This window comes from Zingiber officinale, chromosome 1B (assembly GCF_018446385.1).
Source record: "Zingiber officinale cultivar Zhangliang chromosome 1B, Zo_v1.1, whole genome shotgun sequence".
Lineage (NCBI taxonomy): Eukaryota > Viridiplantae > Streptophyta > Magnoliopsida > Zingiberales > Zingiberaceae > Zingiber > Zingiber officinale.
The window spans coordinates 131574286-131595467 of record NC_055986.1 but is presented as its reverse complement, the minus strand read 5'-3'; the positions used below and the strand labels follow the sequence as shown (position 1 = coordinate 131595467).

At 37.1% G+C, this 21182-nt stretch overlaps 4 protein-coding genes across 4 annotated transcripts; 2 read left to right on the top strand and 2 right to left on the bottom strand.

The window, feature by feature from the left end:
* The first annotated feature begins 748 nt into the window (after positions 1 to 748).
* On the top strand, positions 749 to 3435 carry LOC121979703 (dnaJ protein homolog). The gene is made up of 6 exons (XM_042531693.1): positions 749 to 1114; positions 1823 to 1988; positions 2076 to 2217; positions 2307 to 2583; positions 2673 to 2871; positions 2961 to 3435. The coding sequence occupies exons 1-6, from the start codon at positions 965 to 967 to the stop codon at positions 3281 to 3283; spliced, it is 1257 nt and encodes a 418-aa protein (XP_042387627.1). The 5' UTR covers positions 749 to 964; the 3' UTR covers positions 3284 to 3435.
* Positions 3436 to 4671: 1236 nt separating this feature from the next.
* On the top strand, positions 4672 to 9178 carry LOC121979684 (calcium-dependent protein kinase 10-like). The gene is made up of 7 exons (XM_042531674.1): positions 4672 to 5990; positions 6770 to 6913; positions 7043 to 7195; positions 7601 to 7716; positions 8023 to 8190; positions 8429 to 8653; positions 8745 to 9178. The coding sequence occupies exons 1-7, from the start codon at positions 5159 to 5161 to the stop codon at positions 8853 to 8855; spliced, it is 1749 nt and encodes a 582-aa protein (XP_042387608.1). The 5' UTR covers positions 4672 to 5158; the 3' UTR covers positions 8856 to 9178.
* Positions 9179 to 11473: 2295 nt separating this feature from the next.
* Positions 11474 to 14194, bottom strand: LOC121979693 (fasciclin-like arabinogalactan protein 16). The gene is made up of 2 exons (XM_042531685.1): positions 12627 to 14194; positions 11474 to 11904 (listed from the first exon to the last, which is right to left on the bottom strand). Exons 1-2 carry the CDS (start codon positions 13984 to 13986, stop codon positions 11831 to 11833), a joined length of 1434 nt encoding a protein of 477 aa, XP_042387619.1. The 5' UTR covers positions 13987 to 14194; the 3' UTR covers positions 11474 to 11830.
* Positions 14195 to 18514: 4320 nt separating this feature from the next.
* On the bottom strand, positions 18515 to 20154 carry LOC121979676. Its single transcript, XM_042531666.1, has 3 exons — positions 19843 to 20154; positions 19382 to 19455; positions 18515 to 18827 (listed from the first exon to the last, which is right to left on the bottom strand). The coding sequence occupies exons 1-3, from the start codon at positions 20029 to 20031 to the stop codon at positions 18752 to 18754; spliced, it is 339 nt and encodes a 112-aa protein (XP_042387600.1). The 5' UTR covers positions 20032 to 20154; the 3' UTR covers positions 18515 to 18751.
* Positions 20155 to 21182: the final 1028 nt, after the last annotated feature.

Sequence of the window (21182 nt, the reverse complement as noted above, 5' to 3'; positions counted from 1 at the left end):
AGAATATAGAAAAACATAAATTAAAGAATTTCCTAATACTTTCTCTTTCCCTTACTTTTATAGATAAAATCCTATAACTTCTCATAAGGGGTTATTAATGGGTGTGTTCATGGGTTATTAAAGGATCCTTAAGAGGTCTTGCTATAACTATCCTATCCTTTAATTTGAGTAACCGCTGCACACTAAGAGTTCGATAGATGCACGGATTGATAACTCAGAACTACTTAAAAATTAGACCAACTCGGAAGATGAAATAATACCACATAATCTTTGCATTGATAAAGTCCCGGAGAAGACCATCCGAATCAAGAACATTGTTGAGTGATGAGACACATGCATTTCTAGATTTATCCGAATTAAAAATAAAAATAAAAATAAAAATATATGATTTTGATGATAATAACTATATAAAAAATATTCTTATTCTTTTTTTTTTTACTTTTTGCCCAGTTACATTTATCCCTCTTTGAATGACATCTATTTGCTGACGTCAAGTAAAAGACCATTAATTTTGATTACAAATCTTTGAATTTATTAAAATGATTAAATATACCCCAAATACTTTTTCCGTCAGACACGCGCTAAACAGACCGTTCCTTCAAGCATCTTCCACATCAACGCCAAGACCAAAGGAAAGTAGGAAACCTCTAGAACACCATAAACCAGCCATCCATCTCAGATCACACGGTCGATGATCTTCCCTATGCCTCCTTCTAGAGTCTTCTTATCGACCCCCAGAGCCATATATTCGCCCCTGACCCTTTCTACCTCCGCATCGATAGGGTTTCTTGCAATCGCGGCCTCTTCCTCCTCTTCCTCCGTCGGCGTGATTAGGCCTTGCCACAGTGATTAGGCCTTGCCGCAGTGGGTATTGTACAGATTGGAGGACGACTAGGCCACTGAGTTTGTGTTTTTTTCGCTTCTTCCCGATTTTTGTTTGATCGGTTAAGATTTCGTCGGCAAGATGTTTGGGAGGGGGCCGAAGAAGAGCGATAATACCAGGTACTACGAGGTCCTTGGGGTTCCGAAGACAGCTTCGCAAGAGGATCTCAAGAAGGCTTATCGGAAGGCTGCTATCAAGAACCATCCTGATAAGGGAGGCGATCCCGAGAAGGTAAGGATTTGCTGATCTTTCTTTGTAAGTCGATGCGATCTGTGTTTATTTGCATAGATTTTCTTTGTTCTATTAATTATTATTTATTTTGGTCTGCTACTGTTATATATGCAAATTTTCCATCTTTATGCTGTTTGCTACTAATGTTTATTCGTGTATGAATTGGCTGCTGTTTTAGCGGTACTTTTCTTGTTTTCCATTCTTGGGGTTATAATTTAGGATTCCCTGAGTGCAAAGGCTGAACGTCGTTACGTAGATCTGAAAACCAGCGAAAGCTGCCTCTTTTACATTATGGCTTTATGAATAAAAGTGTAATTTCTGCATTTGGTTTTTATTCATAGGTTTAAAGGCCATCTAACCATGCCTTCTGATCAATTAAGGTGCATCATTGTTTTTCTCTAATCTTACATTCTTACTGAAGTTTCCAATAACGGGTGTTTGGTCTTTGGTTCTTTGATTAAGATCTAGTTTTTTTCCCCCCAAGATATTGGCAATGTGATCAATATTTTAATACTTTCACCCAAACAAGCAAGCTTGTGATGTAGATTTATTCTACAATCTCTTGGATGCCTAGATTTCTTAGTTGGAATTTTTAAAATGGTGTTTGTTCCTATCTTTCCTCAGACGTTTCTAGATCTATTAGTTGAGGTAGCCAATTCATATCACGAATCAGACTTGAGGCAATGATGATCTATTATGTTTTTACAGTTCAAGGAATTGGCTCAGGCTTATGAGGTTCTAAGTGACCCTGAGAAGCGTGAAATCTATGATCAGTATGGTGAAGATGCCCTGAAGGAGGGAATGGGCGGCGGCGGCGGCGGCCACAATCCATTTGATATCTTCGAGTCATTTTTTGGAGGGAGTCCTTTTGGAGGTATGCTTGGACCTCCCTCTTGTTGTTAATAAATAATCCAAAAGTCTGGTGCTAGTTCCTCAATATTTTGTTACTTCTAACGTGCAGGAGGTGGTAGCAGCCGTGGACGAAGGCAAAGGAGGGGAGATGATGTTATCCATCCTCTTAAGGTGTCATTGGAAGATCTGTACAATGGAACTTCTAAGAAGCTGTCTCTTTCTCGGAATGTCATCTGTCAAAAATGCAGCGGGTGAATTATCTATTATGCAACTTGCGACAATTGCTAATATCACACATTTTTAGCAGACGGGTGTTTACTCATATTTTAATTTCTTGCAGGAAGGGTTCTAAGTCTGGTGCTTCGGCTAAGTGCTCTGGCTGTCAAGGTTCTGGCATGAAGGTAACAATTCGGCAGTTGGGGCCTGGCATGATACAACAAATGCAACACCCTTGCAATGAATGTAAGGGGACTGGGGAGACGATCAATGAGAAGGACCGATGTCCAAAATGTAAAGGTGAGAAGGTTGTGCAGGAAAAGAAAGTATTGGAGGTTGTGGTCGAGAAGGGTATGCAGAATGGCCAAAAGATAACCTTCCCTGGAGAGGCAGATGAAGCAGTATGTTCTATTCCCTTTCCTTCAATGGTTCAAATAATCTGTTAGGATCTGAACATTCGATGGTAGTTTATACAAACTTGTTTTTGCAGCCCGAGACAGTGACTGGAGACATTGTGTTTGTCCTTCAACAAAAGGAACACCCAAAATTCAAGAGAAAGGGTGACGATCTCTTTTATGAGCACACACTATCCCTCACTGAAGCTCTCTGCGGCTTCCAATTTATTTTGACCCATTTGGATAACAGACAATTGCTTATCAAGTCGAATCCCGGTGAAGTTGTAAAGCCTGGTAAGCATTAAAGTCTGCAATTAATCTGTTTGTATTTGACGGTATTGGTTCGGTGCATCCTTAATGCTTGGAAATAATGATTGTTGCAGATCAATTCAAAGCAATAAACGATGAGGGCATGCCTATGTACCAGAGGCCCTTCATGAAAGGGAAGCTGTACATCCATTTCAGTGTCGACTTCCCTGATTCATTGACACCAGATCAGTGCAAAGCCCTCGAGGCAGTGCTACCGCCGAAGCCTGGTGCACAGATGACTGACATGGAGCTAGATGAGTGCGAAGAAACAACATTACATGATGTCAATATTGAGGAAGAAATGCGGAGGAAGCAAGCTCAGGCACAGGAAGCCTACGAGGAAGATGACGACGCCCCTGGAGGTGGTGCCCAGAGAGTGCAGTGTGCACAGCAATAAGCAGAATACATACGAATACCTCGAAATCTACTGTTACTTTTTGTTCCTGCTTCTGTTAAATTGCGGTTGCGATTTTAGCAATGTAATGTACTGAGCAGAATCTTGACTATCTTTGGGTTTGTTAATGCTTGGATTGGCTTTACTTCGCATCATAATTTTTGTCGTTATGTTTCAACTGATTTAATTAGGTGCTATTGAGTAAGTGTCGCGGTGATTAGGGCGTATAAGAGCAAAAAATGATGCTATCCGAATAACTTTATTAATCACTTTGGGAAGAGCATCTCTCACTGCCATCATCTCTTGGCATGCCTTAATGGATCGCTCTCAGCAAAAAGTTTTCGCCCTTTAGCAAATTGGATACTCCTGTGAGGCAAACCTTTTTCCATAGGGTGGACTGTTCATCTTTCGGAAAAGGGCGAACTCCTCCAAGGGAGGTGAAAAGGGGGGTGTAACTGGCATCTGTATCACAATCCTCAGAAGCTCTCAAATCCAATATACTAGGACCTACCTGTAAGATGAACAGGTTCAAATGTCACATTGTGGAAGTTGCTAATGTGATAATCACTCTTAGAAAAAGATTTAAAAAAACTGTGCTGACCGCAACAGAACAATTTGTAATGAAATTAAGCAAGCCAAGAGGCACTAGTCTAGTATCCTCTATCATTGATTGTAGAATATAATCAAAGAGAAGTATTATACATATAGTATAACATCAAACATTAGTATCTATCAAGATTTATAACTCACGGGAAGGGATAGCTGAGACTCCGCAGCACCAGGCAATGGCAATGGAAGGTTTAGATTAATCTCCCGATCAGCAGTAATGGAATTTTGCAATGTTCATTGACGCCACTCCGAGAATCCCAAAGAAACCCAACTGAGTACTAAGCCGTCAAATTCAGAAATTGTAGTGAATCTCATCATTATCAAGTTAGGACTTATTTGTCGACAACAAAGATGTTTAGAAATAAATATCTATGTACATATCTGAAACAATCCGAATATCAAATCTAAAAATTCTACATGTTTAGAAATAATATTAGGAAATGTGGAAGAGCAGAGGCTGGTGAAGTGGTGGGGAGACATGCAGCTAGTTGACTAAGCAGGAGGAAAAATTAACTTAAAACTATTGATCATGCATCTGTTGCTTTCTAAAATTTCTATGTACTTGTAGAGCATGATTCATTTGGATACATATTTTTTTAATCATAAGAAAAAATATAGATATAATTTTCTTTTCATTTCATTTCTCATTTGGTTGTAGGCCTTAAATTATTGACTGATTAATTAAATAAATAAATAAAAACAATTCATTAATATCCATCATTGTTTGTTTTCTCAACCCCAGACGCGTTTTGCTTCGTGACAGAGCCGAATAAATCGGCGAAGGAAAAAAAAACTGCCGGTTTCCGTTGACCACGTTACGTCCTCTTCCCGTTTCCGTTCTCCTCCTCTTCCCGCGCTCCTTCCCCTCTTCGCGAGTACCAATCCCGGCGCGAGATCACCTCCGATCTGCATTCCCTTCGCAGGATTCGTCGCAAGCAAGACAAGGCCATTCTGAATCGGACGGGGGACTTGTCGCCATCTCCCCCTTCGTTTCATTTCGGTTCTTCAAATGTTTTTGAATCGCCTATTGATGCCTAAAGGAGATTTTGTCGATTCCTCCTCGTTCTTCTTCATTTGAATCGGTTTGTTAAGGTTGAATGCACATCATTGTCGCAAGATCCAATTTTTATGTGGTCTTGTTTCGAAGCTGCAGCAGAGGTAGGGATTTGATCGACCTAGGGCGTGGGGTTTTGTTTTTTCTGGAATCCCACGAGAAGTTCGATCCAATGCTGAAGAGGCATTACTGGGAATATTGATTCTTGAATCAAGATGGGGAATGCGTGTATTGGGCCGAGCCTATCGAAAAATGGATTCTTCCAATCATTATCCGCTACTCTATGGCGTAGCCGAGCAAATCAGGACGCTCTTCCAGCTTCTGATAGCAAACCCTCCGGCGAGGGTTCCTCGATCTCGCCCTCGCCAATTACAGAACGCACCGAAGCGCCCCAACCGCTTAAGATCCATGAAGATGAGCCGAAGCCTGTAAAGGTCCGGGAAGTGGAAGCCAAGCGGGCACCTAGCAGATCGTCAACGGACCGACCCAAGAGGCCCACCCATGTCAAGAGAGTTTCCAGTGTCGCAGGGCTTCAGGCAGAATTCGTATTGAAGCGCCAAACTGAAAATTTGAAGGATCTTTACTGCTTAGGTAGGAAGCTCGGACAGGGACAATTTGGTACTACATATCTCTGCGTAGAGAAGACAACTGGTAAGGAGTTTGCTTGCAAGTCCATTTTGAAGAGAAAGTTGACGACGGACGAGGATGTGGAGGATGTAAGGAGAGAAATCCAGATAATGCATCATTTGGCCGGCCATCCAAACGTCATTTCCATCAAGGAGGCTTATGAAGACGCAGTGGCTGTTCATGTTGTCATGGAGCTGTGTGCTGGGGGAGAGCTGTTTGACAGGATCATTCAGAAGGGGCATTACACAGAAAGAAAGGCAGCAGAGCTCGCAAGAGTCATCCTAGGTGTTGTAGAAGCTTGTCATTCAATGGGAGTCATGCATCGCGATTTGAAGCCGGAAAATTTTCTTTTTGTCAACCAAATGGAGGATTCACCTCTTAAGACCATTGATTTTGGATTATCCATTTTCTTCCGACCAGGTATCTTGTTCTTTAAGTTTTCTTCTTGTTAGTTTTGATGTTCTTATGAATCTTGGGGTTCATGTTTGCCTTTTTGTGCTTGTGATTTTGGTCTGAATTGCATATTATTTTTAATCATAAGCAGTTTTGCAGCATCTTTCATTTTGAATTTTCATGATGAAAATTAGGAATTATCTTAGAGCATCAGGCATTTTAGTTGATTCATGAAAGCTTGACTCGCATCTTGATTGTAGCACTAATCAGAAACTTCAGATACAGAATTCATCAGCTACCCATAATTGGCCATATAAGAATTTGATTTGGCATCCATGCGAATTTTGATGTTCTAAATCTTTTAAATATGGGGTTAGATCATTATATATTTAGAAGAATTGGTAATAAAGCATTTCATATGAAATTCGAGTGCAACTGTTTCAAGTTTGGAATTAGACTTTCTGGCATCATAAATGTTGCCTCGGGTAAATACAATGGCACTAAGTAAAATAGAAATACTCTAACTTGACTGTTCATATTGTCACTATATTTTATTTGGGATTTATCCCAGCTTGAGTTACAGAGTGTTTACTGTTGTGCTTTCAAATGCATAAACTCATCTAACAGCATCTAAATGAATCATACAATTTGAGTATCCTAGATAGCATGAAATTGTTTAGGTATGATTTATCTCGTAGAATGCATGATAACACAATGATACATTATTAATCTGCTCTAATTTCATGGAGATCTCATCTATGGAATTTTTTCTTCCAGTTCACTGATGAGCAAGTTCTCTATTTCAGGAGAGATATTCACGGATGTGGTTGGTAGTCCTTATTATGTTGCTCCTGAAGTCCTAAAAAAGCGTTATGGTCCTGAGGCCGATATTTGGAGTGCTGGGGTTATCATTTATATTCTTCTTAGTGGTGTTCCACCATTTTGGGCTGGTGAAAATTCATCTCTAGTCTTATGAGTATATATTACCAAACTTATTCTGTTTGTATATTTACCATATATACATGAATTTGTCTATAATATTCTGCACCAATATCTTCTAAAATGAATATTACTTACAGAAACTGAGCAAGGTATATTTGAAGAGGTTTTACATGGCTCTCTTGATTTTCAGTCAGACCCATGGCCTAGCATCTCTGAAAGTGCCAAAGATCTTGTAAGACGAATGCTTATTAGGGACCCCAAGAGGCGATTGAATGTCCATGATGTTTTGCGTAAGTATTTATTATTAGTTTTGATGCATTAATTTTTTATGTAAAATCATCAACTTGTATTCAAGAATGATTATTTGCATTTCTCTGTATGATCCTATTGTATCTATTGCATGTAAACCAACACATCCAAAAGAAAAACTCTTGTAGTCTGCCTAGCATGGTCAGCGTAGCTCTGTTGTTGGATCTTATTCTCGCTGTTTCATGATTAGCAATACATCCACACAGTTTTGTTATTCAGCTAGCATGGTAAATGCACCTTTGAGTCAGATTAAGCAAAGATGTCTGGTGATCATCTGTTAGATATTTCATCATATTAGATGGAGAGAATGTTGATTTTATGACAACTAAACCCTATGATAGGAACATTTCTATGATGAACTTAGTTTGCTCCTGGTTTCCTCTCAGGTCATCCATGGGTTCAGATAGACGGAGTGGCTCCTGATAAGCCTCTGGACTCTGCTGTCTTATCTCGGCTGAAGCAATTCTCTGCAATGAACAAGCTGAAAAAGATAGCTATAAGAGTAAGCTTTGAAATTGTGGAAAATGTACTACAATTTAATACTGCTAGGATGTTTTCTTATGAATGTTTCTTGGACAAATTAACTGAAGAAGTTATCATTTAGCTCTGAAAGATTACAGCATTTTCACCAATTTTGGCCATTTCATGCATATTTTTGCATGTTGCAAACATTACAGAGATGAATTTTCCAAATAGTTCCTATTCTCATCATTATGATCTCAAAAGTTCCAATATTTTTATGCTATGGTATGTTTTTCATCAAACTCCATTTTCTCCAAATCCTGTTATCCAAGATGAGCTTTTGTAGGTAATTGCTGAACAACTTTCAGAGGATGAAATTGCTGGCCTAAAGCAAATGTTTAAGATGATAGACACAGACAATAGTGGACAAATATCATTTGAAGAACTCAAGGCTGGTTTAGAAAGAGTTGGTACTAATCTAAAGGAATCGGAAATTTATGCACTTATGCAGGCTGTAAGTATTTAAAAAATGCAAGACTTTTCATGGTTTGTAGTGACAATCAGGATTCTGTTAAACAAACATATTCCTTTCCTAATATCAGCCACAAATGCTGCATGTATCATGATCACCTCATTGTTTTGAGAATGCGTGTTGAATGCAAAACATATGATAAGATTCTGTTGAGTCTATTAACACAAAACTCTTTCTTATCAATTTTGTTTTTGTGTTTTTTGGTATTGGAAAATTTTAGGCAGATGTTGATAATAGTGGGACTATTGACTATGGCGAGTTTGTTGCTGCTACTTTGCATCTAAATAAGATAGAGAGGGAGGATCACTTGTTTGCTGCCTTCTCATATTTTGACAAAGATGGGAGTGGCTATATAACTCAAGATGAATTGCAACAAGCATGTGAAGAGTTTGGTATCAAAGATGTGAAGCTAGAGGATATGATCAGAGAAGTTGATCAAGATAATGTAAAGCTTATGGCATCTACTATTGTCTCTTGCTGATAAAAGCTACATTAAGAGAAGAAATTTCTCATTTTTTTCCTTTTCCTTTTTGCAGGATGGACGCATAGATTACAATGAATTTGTCGCAATGATGCATAAAGGAGATGCTGGATTTGGCAAGAAAGGGATACAGGCTAGTTTCAGTATTGCTTTCCGAGCACATTAAATATTAGCTAACAAGGTAGTTTTGGATTATGTCACTCACACTTGGGTACGAGTGCCCAAATACTTCGTCCCATGTATTCGATACAATTACTCCTAAAGATATTTACATACGATCAATAGGAAAGTCAATTATTCACTTGGAGTTTCAGCATTCTAAGTGTTTGTATCCAAAATGGGGAAATATGAAGAGTCTAGATACAGAGGACTCTGGATGCTAAAGTTCTTATTCCTTTTGTAATTATCATCCACAGAGTTTAGGAACTGAGTCCCTATGTTGTTGTATCTTAAGGGTGCAAAATAGTTTGGATTTCATTACGATTTACAGTGTGCATTGATGCTTCTAGAATTGCAAAGTATGATCAAGTTGTATTTGAATTGTCCAAAAACCAAATTATTTTCTTTATTTATTTTAAGAATATGAAGGGGAGTCTTGGTATAACGGTAAAGTTATTGCATTGTGACCTAAAGATCATAAGTTTGAATTTTGAAAACAGCCTTTTGTACGCATGACGAGAGCTTCGTGCACCGGACTGTTTTTTTTTTTTCTTTTTTTATTTTAAGAACATGATCATCAACAGGTCTCCTAATCTTGGTCTCATCACTTATCTCTTTGTTGGTAGCAAGCAACTGAGGTTTTTCCAGCCAATAGCTGTTAGTTTCAGTTTGTATCCAGAGAAACCAAATGAACTCGTATTTGTTTATTCTCTCAACATATTTATATTCGATTATTTTTCATTTTATTATTATTTTTAAAAATCTTAGTGTAGAAGATCACTAATTGTTTTGTTGCATTTTATTAGTTCCTCCATTTACAATTTGAGAAAAAGTTGTCATAGAATGTTGTCCTCTTTGTGCATCAAACACAAAACTTACTCTTCTTCTTTATAAAATTTTCTTCAGTATTTTTTTTAGAAAAAATAACTTAGACACTCAAAAGGTGGAAACGATAAAATTCACCTGCAGTCGACTATTTTGCTAAAACAAAATCCCCTGCCATTTCTTAGCAAAAATCAAGCAAGGTTTTTTTTTTTTTAAATCAGTTTTATTTTGATTTCTTATCAAAGAGTATATATTTTCTTGTTCACTGTTCAGCCCTATATAATTATCTGATTATCCTTTAATGCTATTATCTCTTGTTTAAATTTTTAATCAAATTTATGAATCCGTTTGATATAGTAATTACGAAATCATAATTATTAAATATGTTATAGTAGTTACGATTTTAAAGTTGCTATAATATAAATAATGTGTTCTTTAATTTTTTTTTTCACTTCTCTATATGTTTTTGAAATTTTGATGATGATGATGTGTTTATTTGGATGCAAAATATATAGAAAAATTTTATTTTGATCTGTATAGTTAATCTTAATAGACAATGTGAATTAAATTTTATTCCCCTACTATTCATGTTTCTAAAAAAAAAATAATTAATCAAGTTTGACCGACCCGGCCCTACGAAAGTTTTTCACCGATCATCAGGATAAATCGAAAAGTGCTTGTAGTGGATAATACAGGAGTCTAGTATCCTTTAGTTGCATGCCCCATTTGAAAAAAAAAAAATATTATTTATATTTCTAACTATTATATATAATTATAATAGTTACAATTTTATACTTATACTTTTCATTTAAGTTTTAGCAAAAATTTATAAATAAAAAATAATAATGAAAATGATATGATAATCGTATCATTTTATAAAGCGAGTTGAACAGGTGGGACGTCCTTTATTATGTTTGACCTTCTTACTTCTATTAGCATTAAGAAAAATAGGAATGAAAAAAAACAGTCCACCAATATTTAAACCAAATTATATAGTTTCTTAAATGTATAAATGGAAATTATTGCAAGAAAAGATGATAAATAATAAAAAAATGTCGAACTTCAAATTTTTAATTGCATATGGAAAGAATCATATTGGATTACAACTGGATACAGTGCTTTCTCCGAGTGAACTACGGCTGGCTGCAGAATGAAGACAATACAACATGAGATGCATCTATGATCAAATTCCAAAAATTTAAGTTCATATTTAATAGCCCATAATTAAGTCCTACAGGACAGCTGCTTACTTTCTAACCAATAATTCGTCCACTTCTCAAATTATTTGGCTTGTTCCTCAAAAGACATCCAAAACAATTAGTCACTTAGTGTATCAAAGAAGACACCGGACAATCATGAGAGTAGTAATCCAAATTAAAATTATAAATTAAATAAAATTTATCTATTAAGTTGATCTAAACTGATAATCAGACATCAAATCAGACATTAAGCAAGAAGAAAAAACTATTTAGGATGACTAAATTGGCTGAAAAATTAGACATCAAGTAGGAAATTAACTGAAAAACTAGACTATACTGTTGAATGTATAGTTCATTTGCTTGTGTAAATTTTAACTCAATCGATCCGGCATATCAAGTAGGAAATTAACAGAAAAACTAGACTATACTGTTGAATGTATAGTTCATTTGCTTGTGTAAATTTTAACTCAATCGACCGGCATTCGACGCGTACAAGTCATACTCACACACAAGTCCACTTGCATATCCCATGTACCCATACATGAAAGACTGAATCTCTCCTCATATATCTATTAACATCATCAATATATGTGCAACAATATAAACCAACAATAATACCTTAAAACTTTTAATATAAGACTAAACTCATATACAAAATAATCTCCTTCATCCTTGTCCATTCACATTTCTCCTTTCCATTCACATTTCTCTTTCGTCCATTTCCATTCACATTTCTACCATTATTAATATGAATAAGAAGGAAATCTTTTGAGACCATTATCTGGAATTTGACTTTGTATCAAAACAAAAATGACGACAATCAATACAAAAAGAACATTTCCTTTACAAATATGCAAACACAATTCATCCCCCACTGTGGAAGAACACTTTTTATTATCTACACAACGGAGGGGGCAGGTGCATCATTTTTTTTACCTTAAATCTTATTTCATTCTGTCTATTGGCAGGTGGCAAAGTTAGAGCGTTGACCCAACACCCCAAGCAAATTGCATCCCATTTCGAATAATTTACCTGCATTGAATCATTGCAAACACGTCTTAATTAGTCTAAACTGCATAATTGACAAGGCAGCATTATAGAAAAAGTATCTATTCACCAACTCGATTGAAATGCTAATGTCATTTTCATGAGAAGTTAAAATGTCAGTTTGAAGCAAAAAAAAATCAAACTTGGGTGTGTTTTATAAAGCCACCAAAAGAATAAAAATATATATATTCTAAAACATTGGGGTGACAAATCAACAAACGCTACGCAAACAATGTAACGTGATCATGATGAACCATGGTTGAATTGGTCAAGACCTAATACTCATCTTTCACGTCTGTTAACATCCACAAATCACTTTTATGTGGAAAAGGATACAACAAAAGGAAGAAAGCAAAGAAGCGATTTGCAAGAAAGATAAGTATTCCTTCACCACAAAGCAAAAACTCCACCGACAACTCACACTGATGACTGAGATATATATATATATATGTATATGCCTTCGATAATAATAAAGCAGTGAATTAATGCAGACCACATTCGACGGACCACTGGCAAGAATAATTAAACTACAAATCTTAAGGACTACAACTTATTTAATTTACGACAATCTGTAGTGAATTGAAATGAAGTAAAAATTGTATAAAAAAGGAATCTTGCAGGAATGCGCACCGGCCGCAGTCGCCGGAAAGCATCACCAGCAATCACCTTGCACAGACAGGTAAGAATAAGAGGAGCACAGTAGTTACCTCTTCTGAGTTTGGCTTTGAGCTTGGACTTGGATTTGACCTGGGCGACCTCGGCCTTGCGGGCGGCGGGGGAAAGGGGAGTGGCTGGTGGCGTCTCGTCTGGTGGGAAGAGGACTGCATCAATGCCCTGCACGGAGATGCGGCCGTCGGTGTAGATGTCCGGGTCAAATAAGTAGGCTGAGCCCTCGCCAGAGCCGAATTTGACGGAGCCGTCAGCCTCGCGCGCCACCACCTTGTGTGGCAGCCGCAGAGTGTCGTAGCGCACTTTCCCGAACCTTCGCACAGCGTTGTACATACTCTCCTCCGTCTGGTACTCCGGGATGAGGTGGTAGTACATAATGGCCTCCGGTGCGCCAGGCTCGCTGAGCTGGTCCGCCGTCAACCTCCCCATGGCGTCGTCGCTCGGCGCCAGTACAGTCAGCACGTAGCCCTCCGACACTAACCGGCCCATCTCGACAGCGAGCGACGTAAGATTAACCAGGATGTCGGCGAACTCGTTGTAGCCACCGTAAAGGAGGAGTGTCTGGATGAAGTCCTTCACCTGGCTCTCTCCATCGAACCAATGCTTCCCGGATCCGGGGCCAGGCGCGGGGGCAGGCGCCAGTGAAGGACCAGGGGCTAGAGCGTCGTAGATAGGGAGCACTGGTGGGGCACCAGGGGGGACCGGCGGCGCCGGCTTTTTGAGGCGATGGGTGCGCGGGTCAACCTCCGGCGAACCGGTAGGAAGCACAGCAGAAATGGCAGCGAGGCTCCGCCGACGATTGAAGTCCTCCTGCACGGATCTAGGCACCAGCAACCGCTCGATTCCATGGATCACACCATCGGGGCGAATCACCGCGTCCGGGTGCGCCACGGCCGCAAGGCCGACCTTATTATCCTCCAAGTGAAGGTGATCCCCGGCAAGGGTGGGGTGGTGGGCCTGAGGCCAGACTCCGGAAGCAATACGGGAGGGGACAACGTGGTAGAGAAGCAGTGTCTGCAAGGAGCGGAGATTCCGGGGCTCCAGGAGGAAGCGCTTGAACTCAGGGTCCAGATCGCGCTCGAGTGCCTCGTTTCTGGGGGCAAAGATAGTGAGGTTATGGCGGCCAACGGCGGCTTCGAGGGACGGGAGAAGGAGGGCCTTCTCCACCAGCTCCGCCAGCTCAGTGTAGCGTGAGTCGAGAAGGGCAACGAGGACGGAATTGGAGTTAATCTGCCCGGTAGAATTCGACACGCCGGCCAATGTGACGGCAGAGGAGTCAGATCCAGGCGATGCTGGCGACGAAGACGAGGAGGTCGGTGCAGAGACAGCAACGGCAACGACAGACATGACGTAAAGTAGCAGCAGCACAGTAGCACCTCCAACGGAGGGGCGATCCATGGCGGCGACGACGGCGGAGTAGATCTCTAAGAAACCCCCCTTATCGCCGATTTCTTCCCCTTCCGATTACTGACGGGACAGAGGAGAGGCAGAAGAGAAGAGGGAGGTGAAGAAGTCTGCGCGACGATGGGTAGAACTAGAACTTACTGGGATGCCAAATGAACACGTGGCGTGACGAACGCAACGTAACAGGCTGGTGATAGCGGGACCCTTCGGCTGCGCACAAAAACTGGTCTACTGCGTTGAGGTAAATAAATTCATCGCCATAAGTATTGAAAAGACCAATATGCCCTCACTATTATTGCTATCTGCTCTGTTTGCAACGCACTTTATGATTTAAAGAGTAAATTGACTCGTTCACTTAAAAAAAGGACCGGCCACCCGTGAACGAATGGAAGACGAGCTGTCGTCGTCGTCGTCGCTTGAAGCTCGAAGCCAACCGGAATCTCCACCTGCCGTCTCAAGCGTTTGCTTGTTTTTGCGCGAAGACTCTTATTCTTTTTTATTTTTATTTTTGTTAAAAAAAAATTTTTAAATTAATTGTTTTAATAAATAGGTAAAAAAAGAGTTTCTTTATTTTTGGAATCAATTAAATTCCATGGGAAAAAAACGTGGGTGGGCATAATTGTACGTGAAGCGTATGAAAAGGGTGGTGAGCGAGTGAATGAGCACGACGCTTTAACCGCCGAGGGAAGCCGCGGTGTTCGTCTGCCGTTTTTAATTCTCGTTGGGGGCCCACGGCCGAAACCAGAAGGGGACTTCGTGAGTGGGTGCGGGATTAGGTGAATTTACCATTTAAATTCTTTCCCTGCTGCGCTTGTTGTATTCGAAGACCATTTCTACCCATCCAACGGCAGGCCCATCTTAGTGAAGACTGAAAAGTCACCGTGGAAAACGTACACAAGTTAATTGGGCCGTGAGGAGTGGAAAACCTACGGAAATTAATTGGGCTGTTAGGAGTGCGGAGGCTCGGTTACGGTTGCTCTCCCTCTCCCCGCGTTGCTTTGACTTTAAATATGATATTTAGCTCTCGATAAACACATCATATTCTTAATATAATGATCAAAGATCGATTTTTATAAACTAACAATTTAAGATTTATCCTATTATATATCTAACGTCTATGTACTTATTATATGTTCCTTCCTTTATATTAGTAAAACTGATACTAAAGGAATCGTACATGTAACGGATCTATAATTTTTTTTAATATGATATTTCGAAATAATAATAAATGTGAGGTGAGAGATGCCATATTATTTCGAAATAATAATATGGTATTTTTAGTCAGACACCCTACTAATAAACTCAGCTTTTTACTGCAACTTTTTTTCCAACTTATCTCATGCATACTAATTTATCTAATTATTATCATTTTTTTAAATAAAAATAATAAAAATAAAATATAATTCCTACTAAATTTAATATATTTAAATTAGAATCTAATATATTTTTATCAAATTTAGTATTACTCTTATTTCGCCCGACTAATCAATTGGTATGAATCGATTATTCAATCGATTCGGTCTAATCCAATCGATTGGTATGACTCACAATCGATTGGTTAGGCAAAAGGGTTGTGTTCAATTGGATAAAAAATATACTTAATTCTAATTAAATGATGTTAAATTTAGGAGGAATTATACCACATTTTGAATCTTTTGTATCAATAAAAAATAATGAGGTCTTATGTTCCTTCACAACAAATCAATCGATTGCTGATTGATTCCCAATCAATCGGAGCTGCGCAATTAATAAAAAATATGTTAGATTCTAGTTAAATAATACTGAATTTAAAAGAAATTATACTTTATTTTAGACTTATTGTATTTAAAAAAATAAGGACAATTAGATAAATTGGTATGCATTAGGAAATTAAAGGGAGTTAAAGTAAAGAACTATTAGGGGTTTGCTATTAGAAAAAAAAATTCTTGATACTGAGTAGAAAGTTGTGTTTACTATTAAGGGTTTTAAGGCAATTTACTATTTTTTAAAACAACTAAATTATATTAAATGTGTATCGTGTAGCATCCACATATTTGGTCCGGACATGTATCTAGTTTTCGATCTGATTTGATTAAGATAATAAATGAAACGAATTTTCATGAATAAATTTGATATTCAACTTGATAAAAATTTATTTATATTCATTCAATATAAATAAGATAGATTAAATAAATAAATTTGAACAACTCGTTAAATTAAATAAATAAGTTTAAACATATATATGTATGTTAAATTCGTTAATGTTTGTGAACAACGTTCATGAACAATATTCACAAACTATATTCATTAATAAAATTCTTATTAACATACTAAATAAATAAATAAGTTTGAATTATCAAGTTCAATAATCAATCAAATAAGTTTGAATTAAAAACTTGAAACCTCTGAACGAAATAATCAAATAACGTTAAATTGAGAGTTCGATAATATCTAAATGAATCAAGATCAAACTCATAAAAAATAAATCAAACCAAATTTGAATAATAATTTCAATGATTTAATTTCGTTCACTCTAAAATTTAATTCAACCTAACTTATTTAGAATCCTAAGTCAGACTAATATGGAGTGCCCAGCCTTCCCTTTTAATTCACTCATCCAAAAGCACAAGTAAATTTTGACGCAACAATCGGTGTCATTAGTAGTTCGAGCACTAATATGCCCGGCAAGATAATCAAACCCTAGTTGAATGAGTTAATCACCGTTTCTTATCGCTACCTTGTGCCCAATGGGGTGATCCTTACCTGACTTTTGCTTCTTGCAAGGTTGGATAAGGGAGTGAAAAATATAGATAAAATCGAATCAACCAATTCAATTAGATTTATTCAAAAATAAATAAATAAAATTTTTAATTAATTCGTCTCAATTTTCGAATTCAAAAATCACTTAAACCGAACCAAAAATCAATTAAAATTTGATCGATTTTAATCTAATTTGTTCGATTTTTTATTTAAAGGTTCGGTTATTAACATATTGCTCGCCTGGGATATATGTTCAAGTTTTGGTGACCTACAATAGTAGTTTTCAGAAACTCCTGAGGTCGTCTACGTTGGGATTTTCAAAACAGATCACTGAATTCAGTTAGCTGCTGTCAGAGAAACAGATTTCAATAACTCAATTCAGATAGCTAAAGCTAATAAAATGAGTTCAGATAACCAAATCCAATTGAAATTAATTTAGATCACTGTAGTAGTAACTGCAAAACTGCTGCAAGTTTATAATCAAAGCAGCAACACAAAATTCAGTTGAACCTTTTAATTTAGATCACTGAAACTGCTGCTAGTTTAGATGCAGCACCATCTGAAAACACCGCCAAAATCTACTGAGAATCCAATATTGTCACATCGCCATCGCCGAAAATCTATCAACACCGTGGCATGCCCATTTGGAATCCAGTATCAGAAATATAGTCAGTCTCAGTTTAGAAGCCAGAAAATGAATTCATAAATTAAGTTCCAGTTTTTGTTTCACTCTGAAGTTGCCATGAAGTCTTTTAGTCTGAAGCCGACATAAATTTAACAACGAATCAAGTTTCAGAACTAGAATCAAATTTCCAAAATTGAATGAAGTTTCAGAAAAATAACTCCGAATCAATTCAGAAATAAACAGGTATAACAAAGTGAAATTAAGGCCATAGATCACTTAGAATTTGATATCAAAGCTGATAACTGCAGGTTCATGATACATGGGCCTGGAACAAAAAGCAATAACATATTGTTAGATCAGTATCTATCTGATACATATGGTATGTCATTTGTTAAGCTACAATACTACGGCTATTTCATTTGTTAGAATGGAATAAAAGTCCATAATACAAATTTAAGTTAAGGGCACCAGCACCATACATAAAGACAGATCATGATACAAGTTATTTTCACAGACAATTACCAACTGTTATTGTTTTCTTATAAAAAAAGTGCTACTGGTTTGCAAATTTGAATATGAGAAGTATAAGAGGCTGAAACTATACAACATGAGAAGCACTAGGAAAAACTCATCTGAAAAGTACATGCAGTAGGAGGAGATTCTGTAGTAATTAAGACCTGGTGAGGGACTTGGTGTCAATGTTGGTGATGCTTCAAAATGGTACTCGTCTACACATCTGCATAAAATAAATCAAAATGAACTGATATTTATGCTTTCCAGTAACACTGCCACGCACATTCATCTATTCTACATTTATGTTTTCAGTTCTTAATTCTGATCATAGGTTTGCAGGTACAAGTTTTTTGCTTTTTCAACACAAAAATGCAGCTAATAATGTGGTCCCAAAACACCAGGTTGGAGTGCTTATACATTTCAGTTAAGAAAATAATCCAAAACATATCAAAGCAAACACTTCCCAATAACTGGTTCAAACTGAGTTAATGATACACAAACATTTAAGCATTATATCTACACGTCCGTCATCCGCACATACTTAGCTCAATTATAAATATGCCTGCTTTACTGTTACAGCATTCCGCACATCATCTGCTAATGAACATCATTAACCAAGAAGAACGGAAGTAAGTTGTGCACATATCAGTCTTAAAATAGAACTTTTCATTGATAATTGAACACAATCTGGAAGTTCATAACTTTTCCATATTATAATTTGGTTCTAACATATTCATAAAAATTTCATTTCCAGACTTGAACTCTGTGAGTTCCTGCAACTAAATAGGAACGAAATAAAATCTTCTTAGGTTTAAAACACCAACTAGTAAAAAGGCTCTTAGTTGAGCTGTTTTCTTTCTGTCCAATGTTGCATTTATTCCATCAGTTTGCTGTATTATTGTTTCCCTTATCTCCACTGCAACAGTAGTAGTGTGGTAACTTAACTCGCCCACAACTCCTGCAAAAAGGTACATAATCACTCGCATTCAGTGGAAAAAAATGACAATATATTGAAACTCAAACAAAATCACCATTGGTCATCCTGAAAGAAATAAATCCACATTAGCACCAATTTCCCTGTCTGGGTAAAAATAGCACATACAAAATGCATGACAAGAAGTAAAATAACCAAGAATATTTCAACTTGGAAACAAAACAAGCAGTCAGAACCCATCAACAAAAATTAATCATAAGATTTACAGATTGTTAACATAATCCATAATTGATGTAATCTTCAAAGTATAACAAAACAAAAAGTTTGGCACAGTCTTTGAACTGTAATTAACATACTGCCCCTCCAAGCTATCAAAAGATACTCCTATCAGCTTTAGGGATGCTTTCTAATAGACAAAAGTAACAAAAAAGAAAAATTCAAGGCGTTGAAAAGTCAAATTTTTCTTAGTATTCCTATGAGTTACCTCATTAGAGTTACTGAATCGAAAAATAGTAACTTGCATCTATAATTGCTAAATTCATGAAAATGTGTTAATAACATAACACAAATGATCTTACTTGCAACGAACGATCACAGGAACAGGTTTTAGGGCCTTGGGTCCATTCCGAAGTCCTCTTTTATGAGGAGAAACCTGTTTGCAAACAACATAGTTAGAGGCTGCCTTACGCCTTATGATTTCAGATTGAGAAAGTACAACGAAGCAACCAAATTGTTGAAGTCCACAACAAAAAAAGAATCAACATAAAAAAGGAGTCTCGAAAGCTAGCTAAAAACATCAAAATAAACTGAAAATTTTCCTGAAAGATAAAGAAATACCTCGTTTATCAAGTAATTGCCACTTAAATGTTTTATTTTCCTAAACTTGGCATCAAACAGATAATTATAAAGTGAGTCATTAGCAACAGTAGACACACATAAATAAACCCATAAAACTCAAAAAATCATAAAAGACTAATCGATCAAATGTGGAGAGCAAGAAGACGGATAACAAAGTAAGAGGAGAGAAAAGAGACTGCACCTTTTTTTTTGGGACGGCCATGAGCTCCATGGAGCTAGGAGAAGAAAAACCAGGGAGAGGCCCCGCTCCCACTGACGATTCCGGAATGAGAAGCCTGTCAAATGACACGGAAGGAAGAAAAGGGCTAGGTACACGAGCGAGATGGGACGACGCCCGCCGAAGCAACCCTGTCGCCGCCGTCATAGACATTGCTGGGCAGATCGTTAGGGTTTATCTTTCGGGACGAAGAAGACTGCCTGTGATGATGGATGATGGGTAGAACCTAAAACTAATCACCCAATACAAATGACGTCCGTGGAGTCGGTAAAAATTAAGCTCAACATCTTGTTGATAGTGATAACCTGGCCTATTTATCGAGCCCAGGCCCGGGCCCGGGGATAGTAGGGCTAAGCCTGGCGTGACTCTAGGAAACCGGGCTCAAGTAGCATTTTCTTGTATGGCAAATTTTCCAAAACGCACTTGAATATTGGTATAACATTTTGGTGATTTTGGACAATTATATAATAATAATAATTATTATTATTATTATCAATTAAAAAAACAAGTAGGATAAAAAAATACAATAAATAAATAAACATTACCATTATCTCAATAACTTCTCATCCTAGCCACTAACTTGTGAGTATTAATCTATTAAATTTATATATACATGAACACCTCAATTTTTTTCCATTTTAAATTTTTTTCTTAATATTATAATCTAGCATCTAAATATAAAGGTAAAATCTTAAATAGTATACTCGTAAGTACAAAAATATAAAAATATTATGATCAAAGAATGTTCACATACTTTCATAATGGTATGATATTGTCTATTTTAGACTTAACCTCTCATAACTTTACTCTTGGGCTCTACCTAAAAGGTCTTATAGCAATGAAAATATCTTACATTCTTTTAAACCCCCATGATCTTTTCTAAATATTTTCAATATAGGACTTTGATTAAACAAAAAATAATAAAAAAACTTTTGTTACACTGGGCCCACATACACATCAGGACGGAGATGCACCCTAACGGCTGGGGTGGGCTCCGGCCAGGCTTATTTTTTTTGTTTAAGTTAGTGGTACGAATTGGATTTTATTTTTTATAGGACTTAACTCCTAGGTAAATTATTTTGATCTTTAACTTTTTATAATTTTTTTAGCCTGTTAACTTTCTTTTTGTCCAATAAAATATAGGAAACTCAAATAATCGATCACTTTTCTCTCTTTCTATCATCAACTAAAACTTGATAGCAATTTCTTATCATGAAACGTTGCGCTCTACTAGTGTAATCTCAGAATTAATTAAGAATTTTTGCTTTTAATACCATAAGGTTCATTTTGATATCAAGTTTAGG

Excerpts from the sequence above, each read along its gene's own strand:
- LOC121979703 (XM_042531693.1), top strand. The coding sequence starts at position 965 with ATGTTTGGGAGGGGGCCGAAGAAGAGCGATAATACCAGGTACTACGAG. Across the intron at positions 2,218-2,306 it reads ATCTGTCAAAAATGCAGCGG|GAAGGGTTCTAAGTCTGGTG; the intron begins GTGAATTATCTA and ends AATTTCTTGCAG. Across the intron at positions 2,584-2,672 it reads CTGGAGAGGCAGATGAAGCA|CCCGAGACAGTGACTGGAGA; the intron begins GTATGTTCTATT and ends TTGTTTTTGCAG.
- LOC121979684 (XM_042531674.1), top strand. The coding sequence starts at position 5,159 with ATGGGGAATGCGTGTATTGGGCCGAGCCTATCGAAAAATGGATTCTTC. Across the intron at positions 5,991-6,769 it reads ATCCATTTTCTTCCGACCAG|GAGAGATATTCACGGATGTG; the intron begins GTATCTTGTTCT and ends TCTCTATTTCAG. Across the intron at positions 8,654-8,744 it reads GAGAAGTTGATCAAGATAAT|GATGGACGCATAGATTACAA; the intron begins GTAAAGCTTATG and ends TCCTTTTTGCAG.
- LOC121979693 (XM_042531685.1), bottom strand. The coding sequence starts at position 13,986 with ATGGATCGCCCCTCCGTTGGAGGTGCTACTGTGCTGCTGCTACTTTAC. Across the intron at positions 11,905-12,626 it reads CAAAGCCAAACTCAGAAGAG|GTAAATTATTCGAAATGGGA; the intron begins GTAACTACTGTG and ends GATTCAATGCAG.
- LOC121979676 (XM_042531666.1), bottom strand. The coding sequence starts at position 20,031 with ATGTCTATGACGGCGGCGACAGGGTTGCTTCGGCGGGCGTCGTCCCAT. Across the intron at positions 19,456-19,842 it reads TGGCCGTCCCAAAAAAAAAG|GTTTCTCCTCATAAAAGAGG; the intron begins GTGCAGTCTCTT and ends GTTTGCAAACAG. Across the intron at positions 18,828-19,381 it reads CCTGTGATCGTTCGTTGCAA|GAGTTGTGGGCGAGTTAAGT; the intron begins GTAAGATCATTT and ends ACCTTTTTGCAG.